The following is a 13,713-nucleotide window of genomic DNA, read 5'->3' as shown; positions in this document are numbered from 1 at the left end:
AACGGTTTCGGTGATTTAGTTTCGTAAACTCGCCAACTATGGTTATTACCAGCAGATGGTCAAATTGCACAGCTTCTAAACAAGTCTGTAATTTGATTTATTTTTTAACGCGCAAATGTTGGCCAATATACTCAGAGACCTCTAAAGCGGTAATAAGCGTATTACGACCAAGGTGTCACAGGTCGCATTGCTTCCTGGAACCTTGAACGTTCCTGCAACAAACGTGGTTTTCCGTGAAAGTGCGTGAACGTCGCCACGCAAACGTCACCTGCCTGCTTTTACCATGCGACCACTTTCCACGAAACGCCGCCGATAATTACAAGTTACTTCATTGTTATTTGGCATCTCTGACACAAAACCAACGGCGAATGGCGACGAGCATTCATTCGGTGCAGAATCCTCGAGAGGAGTTACACGTGCACGTGCATGCGGTGTTTGATTGAGTTTATTAGAATACGAAGGAGATGAACAACGCGAATTAATTATCTTAATATATTCTATGTTTTAGACACCAAGTTCAAGTTTACAGATTTATTTCAGATAATTTAAATAAGAAACGTTTGCTTGTGTAAGAAATGCGGAGAAACCGAGTGAGCGAGAATTCAAACCGCGACCTTGGAATATAAAACATGAATTCGTTTCGTTCGTTTAAACTTAAACTTCCCCGACATTCAACTGCTGATGGAAAGATTGAAGAAAATGAAGATTTGAACCAAAGTTGTGGATTTATAAAGCAAGGTGACAACTTTGGTGGGGACTCGGTTGCAAATGTTTCGAAGCCGCTTCCTCGTAAGCGAAGCTTTAACGAAATAAACGAAACATCTTGTCACAACACCGACCGCGTATTCCCAACAACTCCACCGTCATCGCCGGACGTTTATAAGAAAGTTGCGCTTGAACGAAGTTTTATTCCCGGTTTCGAATATAGGGGTCCGAACTACGAACCTGAACTTTGTGCTTTGCTATTGCCGGGCAAATATAGAAGCATCGGCGGCGAAAATCAAGAGAAAGAGAAACGGTTTCTCTCCCCAGTAACAACGGACGAAGAAGATGGATCGAACGTTGATTCTTCAGCCAAAGAAAGGAAGCCAACCACTGGTTTAATTCGGCAAGTGAATGAATACGATCAAAAAGCTGAGGTTTTTAAATGCAATTTCTGCGAGCGGACATTTTCGTATCTTTGCCACCTCAAAGTCCACGAACGAGTAAGTTATTCAGTATTTCACCCGTGTAGCCATCATGTTTCGCATCGTATTCGCCGTATACACAATTAGTCGAACATGCGGTGGTATTCCAATTTCCTTAAAAACATTCGACACTTTGCCGGCGGCACGCGCTGAGTGATTATAACGCTGTGTATGTAGTCGCCAGTTAAGTTTACTTTAGGTTCGAACACCAGTAGATACTTTGTAACATTATTTTTATTTGTTTGTAGATATTTATATTTAGTTAGTTAGATAAATCTGAACAAATGCTCAACCACGCTCAGTATAAACATATTCCTCGTAAACGTGTGGTTGAAAGGCTGCAATTTGTTTAGCTAACAGTAGTCGTTATAACACGGGAATAATAAGATAGTTGTATAACTAACTTCAGTAAAGATTTCAGGCATATTTCCTATAAATCTCATCAAATCAATGCGCAGGTCCACACTGGTGAAAAACCATACGTTTGTAAGTTTTGTTCAACTCAGTTCAGTCAACTTGGATCGCTGACTGTCCACCTTCGAATCCACACCGGTGAGAAACCTTACAAATGCAACAACTGTGCGAAGAAGTTTCGACATATCAACAGTCTAAGACGTCATCAGCGACAGGTTAGATTGAGTTTTGTTTGTTGGTTTAACAACTTTTAACCAACGCTATTTTTCACACTGTATACCTATTTAGCGTGTTTTTGACGACTGTCGTTTTGCTGCTAATTCCCTTCTCTTCGTTGTATTAATTAATTTGATCTTCGTATCCGTATATTCGAAGAAATAAATAACAATTTATGTTTCTGGTGTGCACCATAAAACACAATCATAAGTTCTAACTTTGATTTAATTAAAGTCAGACCTATACCGGAAACGTTTTCACACGTCGCCCTGTTGAAATTATTTAACGAGTTGTTTGAACGCAGGTCCACGATGGAATCCTAACGAAAACTTTGCCGAAAGACGCCTCGCATAAAATGGTAAATTTACCTGGAGGATGGAGCCCGCACAAAGTAGAACACCGCCCAACCAGATATAACATTGACGGCTATAATGGTTCGATGTCCCATGTTTCCCAATCAAAGCTGCCTCTACATTTGCCCTCCTTGCACAGTAATGCTGATGTGAACCTGGCGAAGTTTATAAGCAGTCTACAACTTCCATACAATCCTACACCACCGATGGCATACAAGTTCAACCAAACTACGAACCATGAGAGTATATTTAAATCTATTGACCGACTTGTTGGGAATTCAAGCGCACATCAAACATGGGTCGCACCAATGAAACTTAATTGTCCAAACGTTGGGGAAAACACACGAACCATCATAACACCGGGTCGGCTACCATTAGTCTCAACGTATTGTGTGGATAAAGCTAAGTCAACAACATCAACCATAAACAACGCAAACGTGACATTAGGGTCATCAGATGAAGGATATTGTGGAGCAACAAGCGACGAAGAGGAGAGGAGAACGAGGAGCAATAATGAGGAAATGAATCCTCCTGAAACACGGGGTGGTCAGAATATTATTGCCACGAATCCTTGCAATAGTTTCGAAGCTCGGAAATGGTCAGAAGATTCAGGAATTGCTTTGCAAAATAACTCAGTCAACCGAACATACAGTTTTCCCGATCTATAACGAGGGTAACATATGACGACGCACTTATTCGTTCGTTTGCCACATTTTGCTTGTGTTTTAATAATAAAGTTTGCACGCTTGAAGCTCTGCTCAAAGAGTTAGATCTATATTATATTACTAAACGGCCCAGTAGTTTTGCGGTCTTATTTTTCTACGAAATCCTCTCTCCAAATTACGCTTGCAGCAGAGTTCTGCAATAACAACTATTGTGTACGAATCTATACGTAGGTCATTATTATTTATAGCTCCTTAATATAAAAGCAGGTAAAAAACTAATTCCACTGTTCTGGCTACAAGTTATGCTACAATATAAATTATTCCTAAACTTAATTTAATGACGGATTAGTTTTTCAAAGTACTTGTGTTTAAATATAGGCAAGTCCAGACTTGCTTGGGTCGCAGTATTACAAGGAATACTACAGATATTTCAACCAAGCCAGCAATCACACACCTAAATCAACCGGAACATTTCTTACGCCATGGACTCATGATAGGTCGTATATAGGATTGCGACGTTATGTAACTTGTATGTGATCAGTTCAGTCACGTAAGGTATACGCAATTGGAAGAAACTGTGGTAAGACATTCACAGTATACCTACAGTGCTCATTGCCGCTTTAGCGTGGTCTGAGATTGGGCAAACGTAATAACATGTGTACGAATTCGTCGTTTAACTTGGCCTATATATCCAACAGAGCAAATCGCATATCTATGTTAAACCTTGCTTTGGTGTTAAATTAGAAAAAGGCAGTCACTGACAAGAGGAAAGGCATGGTTCATTTATTGCTGTCAAATGTTTACCTACTGTTGCTGCGTTATGCTATGGCGAACTCGTGACCGTGATTAACCCCTTGGGAGGGCTGCAAAGATACATCTGCAGTGTGTTTGCAGTTTAAGTGACGGTAATGGTATTATTATTATTGACAACATTTATTGCGCACTTTCAGTTTACGAAAGGAGAAAGGCGATTAGTCACCTCATAAAGTTGTAAAGCTCACGAGTTATGCAACTTGTTGATGTAATTAAATAGATGTTCAAATTATATATATATAGGACAGACGCGGTGTCTTGACGTTTTCAACAAGTTTTGCAAAGTGAGCAATTTATTTTAAGTAGCAGGACATTTTTTCTTGGAATTGTTTCTCTCCCTGCATTCTACATAAACATAAAGATTAAGCTAACTCAGTATGTTGCTGGAGGTCAAAGCTGTTTAATTTATGAGACTGCTGATGTGATGGTGTCATGGTAAAACCTATTTTGTTGGTAAATTACTTATATATAGGTTTGTGTGATATCGCATGCAAAATCCGGAAGTTTTAAAAATTGTACGAAGTAACCAGCATTTTAAAATATGTTGTTGTATATATTTATAGTTCTGCATTTAAATGCCAAGGGATTTTATGTGAAGCTCTGAGTTGGTGGTTAGGTAATCTGTTTAAACATTAATTGATTTAATGATTATAATAAGTAGTATGGTAACTGTTACCTTGTGATACAGAATGTGTTTTTTTGCTTCAAGAATATTAAATTTATAAATAAGCAATACCTTATACAATTTGCTGTTAAATTTGCTCATAAAAATACATGCAGATTAAGAATGTAGATTCTCCTGATTTTTTAGTAGCTGAAATTTTGAGTCATAGTTTTCTGTATAAATATCATATGTTCGGTAATTTTAATCAGGAGACCTGTTATGACTCATAAAAGAATGTTTAATTTTATGATTTTATTATTATGTGTTGTAAGCATGCTGCAGTTTAATGCATCATTGCATCATTTACTTTTACCAGCATATAAAGCAGATTAAGTTAAGTTTTAACTATTAGAGGTTATTGAATTGAAAAACTTTGCACCAAACTGTTGTATGCGTGGCTACTATGTGTTGAATGGTTTGTGGTTTTAAAGTGAACATTGGTTACAAATGTGAAGTGGTTTAAAGTTTCACAAATAGTAGATATTTTATATTTATTTATGTTTTAGTTTATCGGCAATATTATTTAAAACCTTAAATTTTAGAAAGCAGGTAACATTGGAAAAATATTTCAGCAATTTCTATTGACAATGGGAATTATCTACAAATAACAACAAAATACTGATTAATATTATTTATTCTAATTATCATGTTTGACCTTGTTGTTTATGTTTGTTGTCATGCAAAACCTAATTACGTCATTCCGTTGTAACTTATAACTGTCCCCATTTACTAATGAATCTTGCAAGTGTTAAATTGTGAAGAATTTATAATTTTTACCAAATATGTTTATAATTAGTTGTATATTTTTGTCTATGTTGATATTCGTTAGTTTTCCCGTATACCCTTTGTAGTTGTTTCATTTCACATTTACACATAGTGGCAATTTATACAGCATTGTTGCAATGTTTATTATATTACGTTGTGTAAATATTGTGGTAAATATTATATGTGCACCAAACGCTGTGGAGTATGCCAATGTTAATTAGGTGTTTATAATTGAACAGCTGGCTTGAGAGTAAAATAAGGGGATGTTTCAACTTATACAATAAATACCTGTTTGTTTTTTAGTTCCATAAAAATATTGCTGTACAGTTTATTGTAATAAAGATAAGATGAGTGAATCGAAAGGAATTCCCATCCGCCATATAAGGGTGAGTTGTATTCAATGTTCCAGCTGTGGTGTGCTGTCATGTACTTCTAATATTACTTGATGTACATAACATGGTGGAATTTAATGGAATGGACTTAATTTTTCTCTCTACTTTGGGTAGAATTATAATTAATAAATTCAATTTAATTCCGAAACATAAATATTAAAATCATTGTTGGCTTAAATGAATGTCTTCCGTTCCAGTTGAACCATTTATCTGAGCTCCCCAATGATTACGGTACGACACCCGGTGGAACGTTCTACTCAACAACACCAGGAGGTGAAAAAACAATTTTTATATTTATAATATTCTACAGTGACAGTGTGAGTGTATATGAACTTGCATATTTATATTAAAACTAGAAAATCTGTGTTTGTTGTCCCATTATATTATTTTATCGTAACCTTAAGCCTGTGTTTTACTTTTATAAGTTTTCATTATTTCAATACTCTTAGGCACAAGGATTATTTACGATCGGTCGTTTTTATTGAAATGTCGCTCGTCACCGATGGCTAACACTCCCCCAAGCAACTTGCCCGACATCCCGGGGGTAACGAGCCCCGATAAGTCGCCAACACGACAAATTACCAAGATAAAAGAAGAAGAAGAAATTGCCAACAAAGATGGTTCAAACGGGAAGGAGAATGGGGGTAGGTTATGGTTGGTTGGTTTGTGTGCGGTTGATCATTACACGAATTATGTGGAACAGAGCTCTCCAAACTTTTATACTCGCGAGTCGCGACCCCTTTTTAATCTAAAATTGGTAAACTCGGGGTGACCGAGGTTACCCCAAGTTTGGGAAGCCCTGTTGTGGATATTCTGCATTAATAATACGTAGCAATGCAGCTTCTTCTAACAGCATGTTGTAACTATGTAGTTGGGCCAGATTAATACCTTTCAATAACCTATGTTAAAACTCAGGGTGTATTTTTACTTGAGCAGAAAAAGGTTTATTTATTAGTTTACCAGATATAACTATATAACTTGTTAAAGTGTCGTTTAAATTATCAGTATTAATATAGCAGTGTAACACATGGTTAATCTGAATATCAGACATTTTATATATATTACGACTAAACATTGCATCATCTTTATAAGATATTTAGCTTTGTATTTAAACCGTTCCATACAATGGTATATTATCTGTAGGAGTGACTTGCGTTCATATTTATAAACAAGTTGGTTTTTATATTTGTCCAGCTCACTTGTGGCTTTACACATAGATATATTTATTTGAAAATTATATATTACATATATAAGCTTTTTTTTGATTGTTTGCATTGAAATCTGTTGTAACTAGTTTGTGTTGAAACTTGTTTTTTCTCATGCTCGCTGCATCATTTAATTAATGAAATCATTCACGCAACCGAATCCCATGTTATGCTACTGTTGATAATTTGCATGCGTTGTCATTGAGATGCATGCGCAGGTCAATATACAAGATGGAACATACACGCCCCTCCCACGCCCACCTTTCGTTACGACCAACCATTGAATGGGCCACTACAGCAATACAGACAGCGTAGCCTTCAGCAGCAAAGACAGGCCATTGTAGATAAAGCTCTTGACCCCGGTTTGATATATGCGTTGTCAGGAGCTGCAGGTCCCATGATTAACCCTGATCATAACGGCTACTTCCCCCCATATTACGACAACAACAATAATGCTGGCGATGGGTTGTGGCAGATGAACTCCGCTGCCCCGACACCCCCCGTCCCAACCAACCCATTCCCGATGAGTCAGTTGTCCTCATGGCGACGATCCAAACTCAACCAAGCCATAACCAACGCTGTTGCGCAATCCATGCAGCCATTACAATATAACCAAGCTAATGGTGGCATGCGAGGCCGTGGCAGGGGGGTGCCACACCGCGGGGAGGTGCCACACTCTATGCCCATGGTAGAGAACCTGTGCGAGCCGATGCAAAAATTATTCATGTCTCAATACGCTGAGCAAGCTCGCCACCCACCCCAACCTTATGAGAAGCTGAATCGAACCATCGACGAAAACTCTAATGTTGTCCCGTAAGATAGCCGAGCACCATGATACTTCACAAACTTAGTTTAGTTGCCACGCCACATTATTCTTTATAGCCTTCACAGTTAAACCTGCATGTTTTGCTTTGTTGTGTTGCATGTTGTTTCTAACTTTGTGTGTTACATTAACCCCCATTATAATAAGCTACATTACAAGGGATGAGATCGTTTGTATATTCTGCCACAGATTCCCACAAGGATGAAGAACAATTCGATCTGGAAATATAAGATCTTCACTGTTTACGACCTTTCAAACAATTTAAAACTTGTCGACCGCGTTTATTTCTGCACAACAATGATGGCAATTGTGCCACAACTTGGATATTTGGATTTGTTTGTTTGCGAAGAAACAGTAATTCTGTATTTGTTGCCTCGAAGCATTTGTTCGTATCATTATAATGCAACAAATGTGAGATTATGAAGTTATGGCTGCCAGTAAGCTATGCATCAGATAACTGAGCAACGCCTTAGTTTGCAACATCCTATTGAACTTGTTGCTTTTGGTTTCAAACGTGTTGCGTTAAAATGCTTCAATTCAGCACCTGATCCTAATTTGTTGTTTTCTGAAGGGAATATGTTGTGTTATGCTCCTGAGTGCCCCCGTGTGGATTACCACCAATGTTTTTGTTTCGCAGTTGTCAAGATGGTTCACCCAAAAGTTAATTAAGCTGTGTTCATTTACAATAAATTGCCGGCAAAGTTTGAATGATCTGTTACAAGGTATAATGTCAATTAATCTACACAAGCTCATCTTTATATAATCGCTCTCGCTTTGCGTTGATCGCTCGTTTTGCGTCACTGCGTTAAAACTCTAACAAAGCCTTAAGGATAGCAGATGAACCGAAATAAACTGTTTATTCTGGATTTAAACCTTAAATAATGGGATGAATTCATCCCATTATTTATTTCAACAAGGGCTTTATTTCAAGTTTTTAACAAAGTTTTAAATTTCGTATGTGTTATATTTTCGATGCTAAACAGATTCAAACAGCATCGAGAACGGCAATGAGTGTTGCACGCCGCGCACAAACAACAATGTATTCTAAACATTAATACCAAGTATACGTGACACACAAAATAAGTCCCCGTAAAATTGTCGGAAACAATTTGTTGCGACCGCATCAACGTAGCAGGAAACTGTACGGGTAACCTTGATATTTCTGTCGGAATATTGACATCAGCAAACTCAGGAAGAAAGCAACCAACACTAACCCTCCAATCGCCATGACTGTGGAAAATATGGGATCGTAAATATTTGTAAATTAAGGTTAGGGTTCATTTTAAAACACGCGCACTATTTTTTTAAGGAGGGGGACAATTATCTTTTAATGGGAAACCAGATGTGCGACAGGCGACAGCCTATTTTTCAAAAGAACCCAAAAGTATGAGGTTATTCAGCCATACTTACTTCTACGCTTGGAAATATCAACTTTAGGTTGATGAGCCTCGTTGAGTAAGATGAACCCACCAACAATAGCTGCGTGTATCAACATTATGATGTGTGTTTCCGCTACCAGTTGTCCCTGGCTACTCCCGTGTATGTAATGTATCGCACCATTCTGTGGGTTACGATGGTAGTACGGCGGGCCACGTATGTGATTCCACATCTGACCAGATGTCATCGCTAACACAATGAACTAAAAGATAAGGGGAATTAAAGGGTTCTGTTCTTTTTGTTTTGGAAGATAATTTCATTCACTTAATAACTTACAATAGACAAAATGCTCCAAAAGGTCTTATTATAAAAGAATTCCAGGCTGTTCCTTCTAACATAAAGTAAACCACCAGCAAGCGAGAAAAGTAACACGAGCACCACCGTGCCTGTGTAGTTGGGGGGGCGGAATATTCGAACCTAAAAATTAAAATATTAATTTTAGATTTTTTGTGAACTTTTTTATGGATTTGTTTTTGTGGAATAATGCTATCATGAATGAATGAATAAAATTTATTTCGTCTCTTCGGTCACGATAACGCGAATTATAACATGTAACATTGAAACATTAAGTTGAATTAGTCATTACCACAACTTCTGTTCGTTCAGCCATCCACTTAGCGAGGTTATCGGCATGGAACCCAAGTCGTTGTATATCATACGTATCAGCTCCCTTCCTCTTGCCTTTGGGGGGGAAATGCATGAAGGCAGGAGCTGAGTTTAAACCAAGCTGAAATCAAATCATTTGTCGTTATATTTATGCTAATGTGAAATTCATTAAACTATGGCTGTAATATGTTGATTTTTACCGATTGGAAAACTTCGGATCCTTCGTCGAAGTCGACAACAGCGAAGAACAACGAACTTGTGTAAGCAGGTGAAAACCTGTACGAGTTCGCTAATATTGTGAACTCATCGTTGGCTTCTCTACAAACGCTGCAACCACGTTTGGGGTCGAGTGCGGTGAACATTACAATCATGGAATAATTACGTGGTTTGGACCTGTGTGGGAATGAATAGACTGGCTGGTTCAACAATGTTGCAGATGATTAAATGCAAAAGTTTGTTACTAAGATTACTTGTATAATGTGCAGGTATTATGATCCTGTAGCTTGTTGAATAGACACCACTGATATGTTAAGTAATCAAACATCATGAAACCTAAGTCTTTTTTATATATATAACTGCCAGATAGAATATTTCTTAATGATAATAATCTAAATTACTTGACATAAGTTGAATATTTGTTTGAGTTCATTTGAATGACAGTCCGTCGGTTGCTCCACTCAGTCAGTTGTTTAACTTTCTCATCCAGTAAATCCTGAAAAAAATATTGTCACAATTATACAAAAGGTTATTTCAAATACAATCTACGTTTCGTATGATCTTAAACAATTTTATGTCGCACAAAATACTAACTTGTTTAGTTTTGCAGCTGCACAAACTGAAAATTGCCAACAGAAACGTGACAACCAATATATATTTAACCATAATTCTGTCTTTTTTATTCGAAACCTGTAAAGTTATAACGTATTGCGTTTGTAAGGTGTTTCTACTAATATTTATTCCATACAACAAGACTCACTTGCAAAATGCAAATGGCCGGATAAATCGCTATACGTGTTAAATCGCGAACCACAATTTACGGTTTTACATTTATTGTGCACGTAGTAGCGATTTTAGAACCTCTTTGGCAACGTAAGTTAGCATACAGATTTAAACTGTTGTTCTTTGCCAAGAAGATTAATCAATGAGAATAAAAAGCAGAAAGTGTTTTAAAGAAAGTCTGGTATATAAATGATAACTCGGTGACGTTGAGATTAAATGTAAAACTGGTCGCTTTTTGTTTCATGTCTCGCGGTAAGACTTCACTCGTATAGAATAGAAGCAATGTTAAAGCTAAATTCGCGCATGAAGTGATAATCCAAAATCGCGAATCACTGTGAGCATAGCTTGTTACGTCACAGTATTGAACTTACGTCACAATCAGCCCGCTATTTAATCCTTGAAGCTGATTGGTTAGATTGCTCACGTGCCTAACTGCATCGCTCAAAAAAAGCCTTTTTCTTCAAAGCTACCACGTTTCAGTTTAGATGAAGTTGGTTCCACACCAGGTTACAAGTTGGAATGTTTCAAGAAAACTTGAGTAATATTTCATTTCACTGGTATATTGTGACATGCCATTTACTATAACATGTATTCTATTATAACCTTGTAATACAATACAGCAATATCATCCCACAAGTTTTGTGCCTTTCATTTGTTACTCTATTATTTCATAGTTTTAATTTATTTTGAATATCGTCGGTTCTTTATTGCGTCATTGACGACGTCACAAGTAATATCTCGATTCAAAATCGCTGTGTTCTGCTACGTTACAATCGTTTGAGTTTCGCTCTTTACCTCTCGCGTTATTGTTACGTCATCAAATTCATTACGTCATTATAGCAGCTGGGAGCGACTGTTCTACGCTTTCGTTTCGCGATTTTTTTTCATGGGGCCCCATGCGCGTTCTGCGTCGACGCAAGGCACATTACTTGTATATTCTAATTATATTTGCGCTATGAGCGCGAAGCAAGAAGATCAAAGAATTGGTAAAGTATAAATCACAATTGGCATTATTACGTACATAAGCTCTTTTCTAGAAACATCGATGATGTGGCGTCACGAAGTGGTGATGACGTAACAGAAGAACCCAATTCGTAAGTTCATTGTTTCGTCACAAACTTTTTTGTTTTAAAAGAAGTTTAACGCTATAGTTTACAGAACATGGTATGTGACGTCACACAGGATCAAGCGGCCACGGTGCAAGAGAAGAATAAAGGTAATTATGACGTAATAATATACAAACCGATTTTAACGATTATATTGTTGCAGAAAAGTCAGCGAATAAAGCTGCCGAAGAAAAGCGCAAGGTATTGTATATTATCATTGTTTATTATTAGCGTTGTTGCTAAACGTTAACAACCAAATAAGTTTAAACGTTATCAATTGTAAAACGATGAATTTGTGACGATTACAAAAGTTGTTCTATCTGTGACGTAACCATTACATTTGTTTTGCAGATGAAGAACAAAGACGAAGACGTCGATAAAGGATACACGGTTTGAGGTTTGGGTATTATAAGTATGAGTTGTGTGTTGTATGTGTTTCTTGTCTGCGCTGCTGTATTCTTATTCTGCTGGACCTAATGTTGCCAGCTATTTTTAATCAGTCACTACTATAGTGCATTTTGCATGTCAATGAAATATATGCAATGAAACTATGGCGATTATCTTGCTGGATCAGATTTTGATGTTGTACACTCTATTGGGTACTTTGTCTACAAAGGTCGAACCCTTCAGCGATTCTGTATTGTCCTGATCGCTTGGTGAGAACGCTATGTTGGTACACAAATACTCGAGTAATATTAACATGCAGTACAATATGCGCGTAAATAATAAGTACATAATTTCCCATTAAATATATGATAAAAATAAACTTCTCCATCTCTGTAAATAAATATACAAACGTCATGTAGCGTGATTGGGACGATGGACACGTCACAATTACGCTACGACGTCGATACGGTGGGTCAGAGCATTGTCATGACCCTGCGATCGGTGCGGTTACGTCAGTTTTGATTAAGTTAACGGTCAGGTTGTTGCGTGGACGTCGCCGCAAGTGATGCTACGCTACATATTTAGGTCACTATATCAATGCGGTTCGTAACAACCTGACGCAGTTTCGTAACGGTCGATGCGGTGCGTAACACCCTGACGTTATTATATTGTGTGAAGATACGACAAGAGTATCGCGGTACCAACATGGCGAATTACCTTTTGATTGGGACATGCGGAGCTGTTGTTGGCTTCGACTCCTTGCGGTCGGACATTCAATATGGTGTACACTGCAGATGATTATCCTTCAGTATGGGAACCAGCATATTTTATTTGTAGATGTTTCAATGATTATGTTCGCGTTAATTACATTTTGACCGCGTCCCCTTGTTTGATACATTTGAGCTGTTGTGTTCGTTGCATGTTTGGCACATGTAGGTTACTGCACTCGTCGTATTATTTCTTTTTGTTGGTGTATTCCGTGTTGTGCACATTGTCTATGGGCGTCGTTTAATCTTTTTGTCTATAATATATGGTTTGGTTTTACCTTGCCTAGGTATGGCAAGGGGTTTCTCACCATAAAGAGTAGAAACCCACTACCATTGGCTGGGGGCTTGTCGTGCCGTAGTGGCTTTCCACCAACGCCAGCCACATAAACTATAAATGTATTTTAATCATGTTTTCTATTTTGCAGAAGCTTTCCCATTAAATGTCATTACTTCGTTGACTATGTAAAATTGCAAAATAAAATATCATATTTTTCTTATTCGTGGTTTAGTTGTCTGACGTCAAAGAGTCTAAATACGTCATGAAGAGAGATTTCAAAGAATGACGTCATTACGTGTTCGCCGCGTATTCGAATAGTGCTAGTTGAAATAAAATATAAAAACCATGCCACACTGTTAAATGCATGAAAGCAACCGGTATTTTGTTTAGGGGTAACGTTTGAGAAGTATGAGACAACTGTGGGAGGAAAAATGCATGCTATATACAGATATACATACATAGCATACAGGGCAGACATTTTGATATTTTTAGTGTTGTCACTAACATACATTTTAGATTGTTTATAAAACTAAACCATGTTGTGTCCGGCGCCGTGGCGTAGTGGTAAGCGCGCCTGCTTGTAACCATTAGGTAATGGGTTCAAGGCTCGTCGCTGCTACCATTGTGGGCGTATGTG

General features: G+C 37.6%; 3 protein-coding genes across 3 annotated transcripts; 2 read left to right on the top strand and 1 right to left on the bottom strand.

Annotated features, from left to right (window-relative positions):
- The first annotated feature begins 510 nt into the window (after positions 1-510).
- zf(c2h2)-6 (zinc finger protein) lies at positions 511-2,933 on the top strand. The gene is given in 3 exon segments (NM_001078408.1): positions 511-1,205; positions 1,646-1,816; positions 2,122-2,933. Coding segments are annotated over 3 exon segments (1,464 nt in total). The 5' UTR covers positions 511-629; the 3' UTR covers positions 2,839-2,933.
- Positions 2,934-4,414: 1,481 nt separating this feature from the next.
- LOC100187288 lies at positions 4,415-8,205 on the top strand. The gene is made up of 5 exons (XM_002126432.4): positions 4,415-5,463; positions 5,667-5,742; positions 5,919-6,113; positions 6,893-7,487; positions 7,687-8,205. The coding sequence occupies exons 1-5, from the start codon at positions 5,425-5,427 to the stop codon at positions 7,700-7,702; spliced, it is 921 nt and encodes a 306-aa protein (XP_002126468.1). The 5' UTR covers positions 4,415-5,424; the 3' UTR covers positions 7,703-8,205.
- A 136-nt stretch (positions 8,206-8,341) lies between these two features.
- On the bottom strand, positions 8,342-10,690 carry LOC100184901 (tumor suppressor candidate 3). The gene is made up of 8 exons (XM_009863352.3): positions 10,517-10,690; positions 10,351-10,446; positions 10,158-10,252; positions 9,741-9,933; positions 9,521-9,661; positions 9,211-9,351; positions 8,908-9,136; positions 8,342-8,727 (listed from the first exon to the last, which is right to left on the bottom strand). The coding sequence occupies exons 2-8, from the start codon at positions 10,420-10,422 to the stop codon at positions 8,621-8,623; spliced, it is 978 nt and encodes a 325-aa protein (XP_009861654.1). The 5' UTR covers positions 10,423-10,446; positions 10,517-10,690; the 3' UTR covers positions 8,342-8,620.
- Between the last annotated feature and the right edge of the window lie 3,023 nt (positions 10,691-13,713).

Source organism: Ciona intestinalis, unplaced genomic scaffold (assembly GCF_000224145.3).
Source record: "Ciona intestinalis unplaced genomic scaffold, KH HT000123.2, whole genome shotgun sequence".
In the NCBI taxonomy this organism is placed as follows: domain Eukaryota; kingdom Metazoa; phylum Chordata; class Ascidiacea; order Phlebobranchia; family Cionidae; genus Ciona; species Ciona intestinalis.
This window is presented reverse-complemented; position numbering and strand designations above follow the sequence as displayed.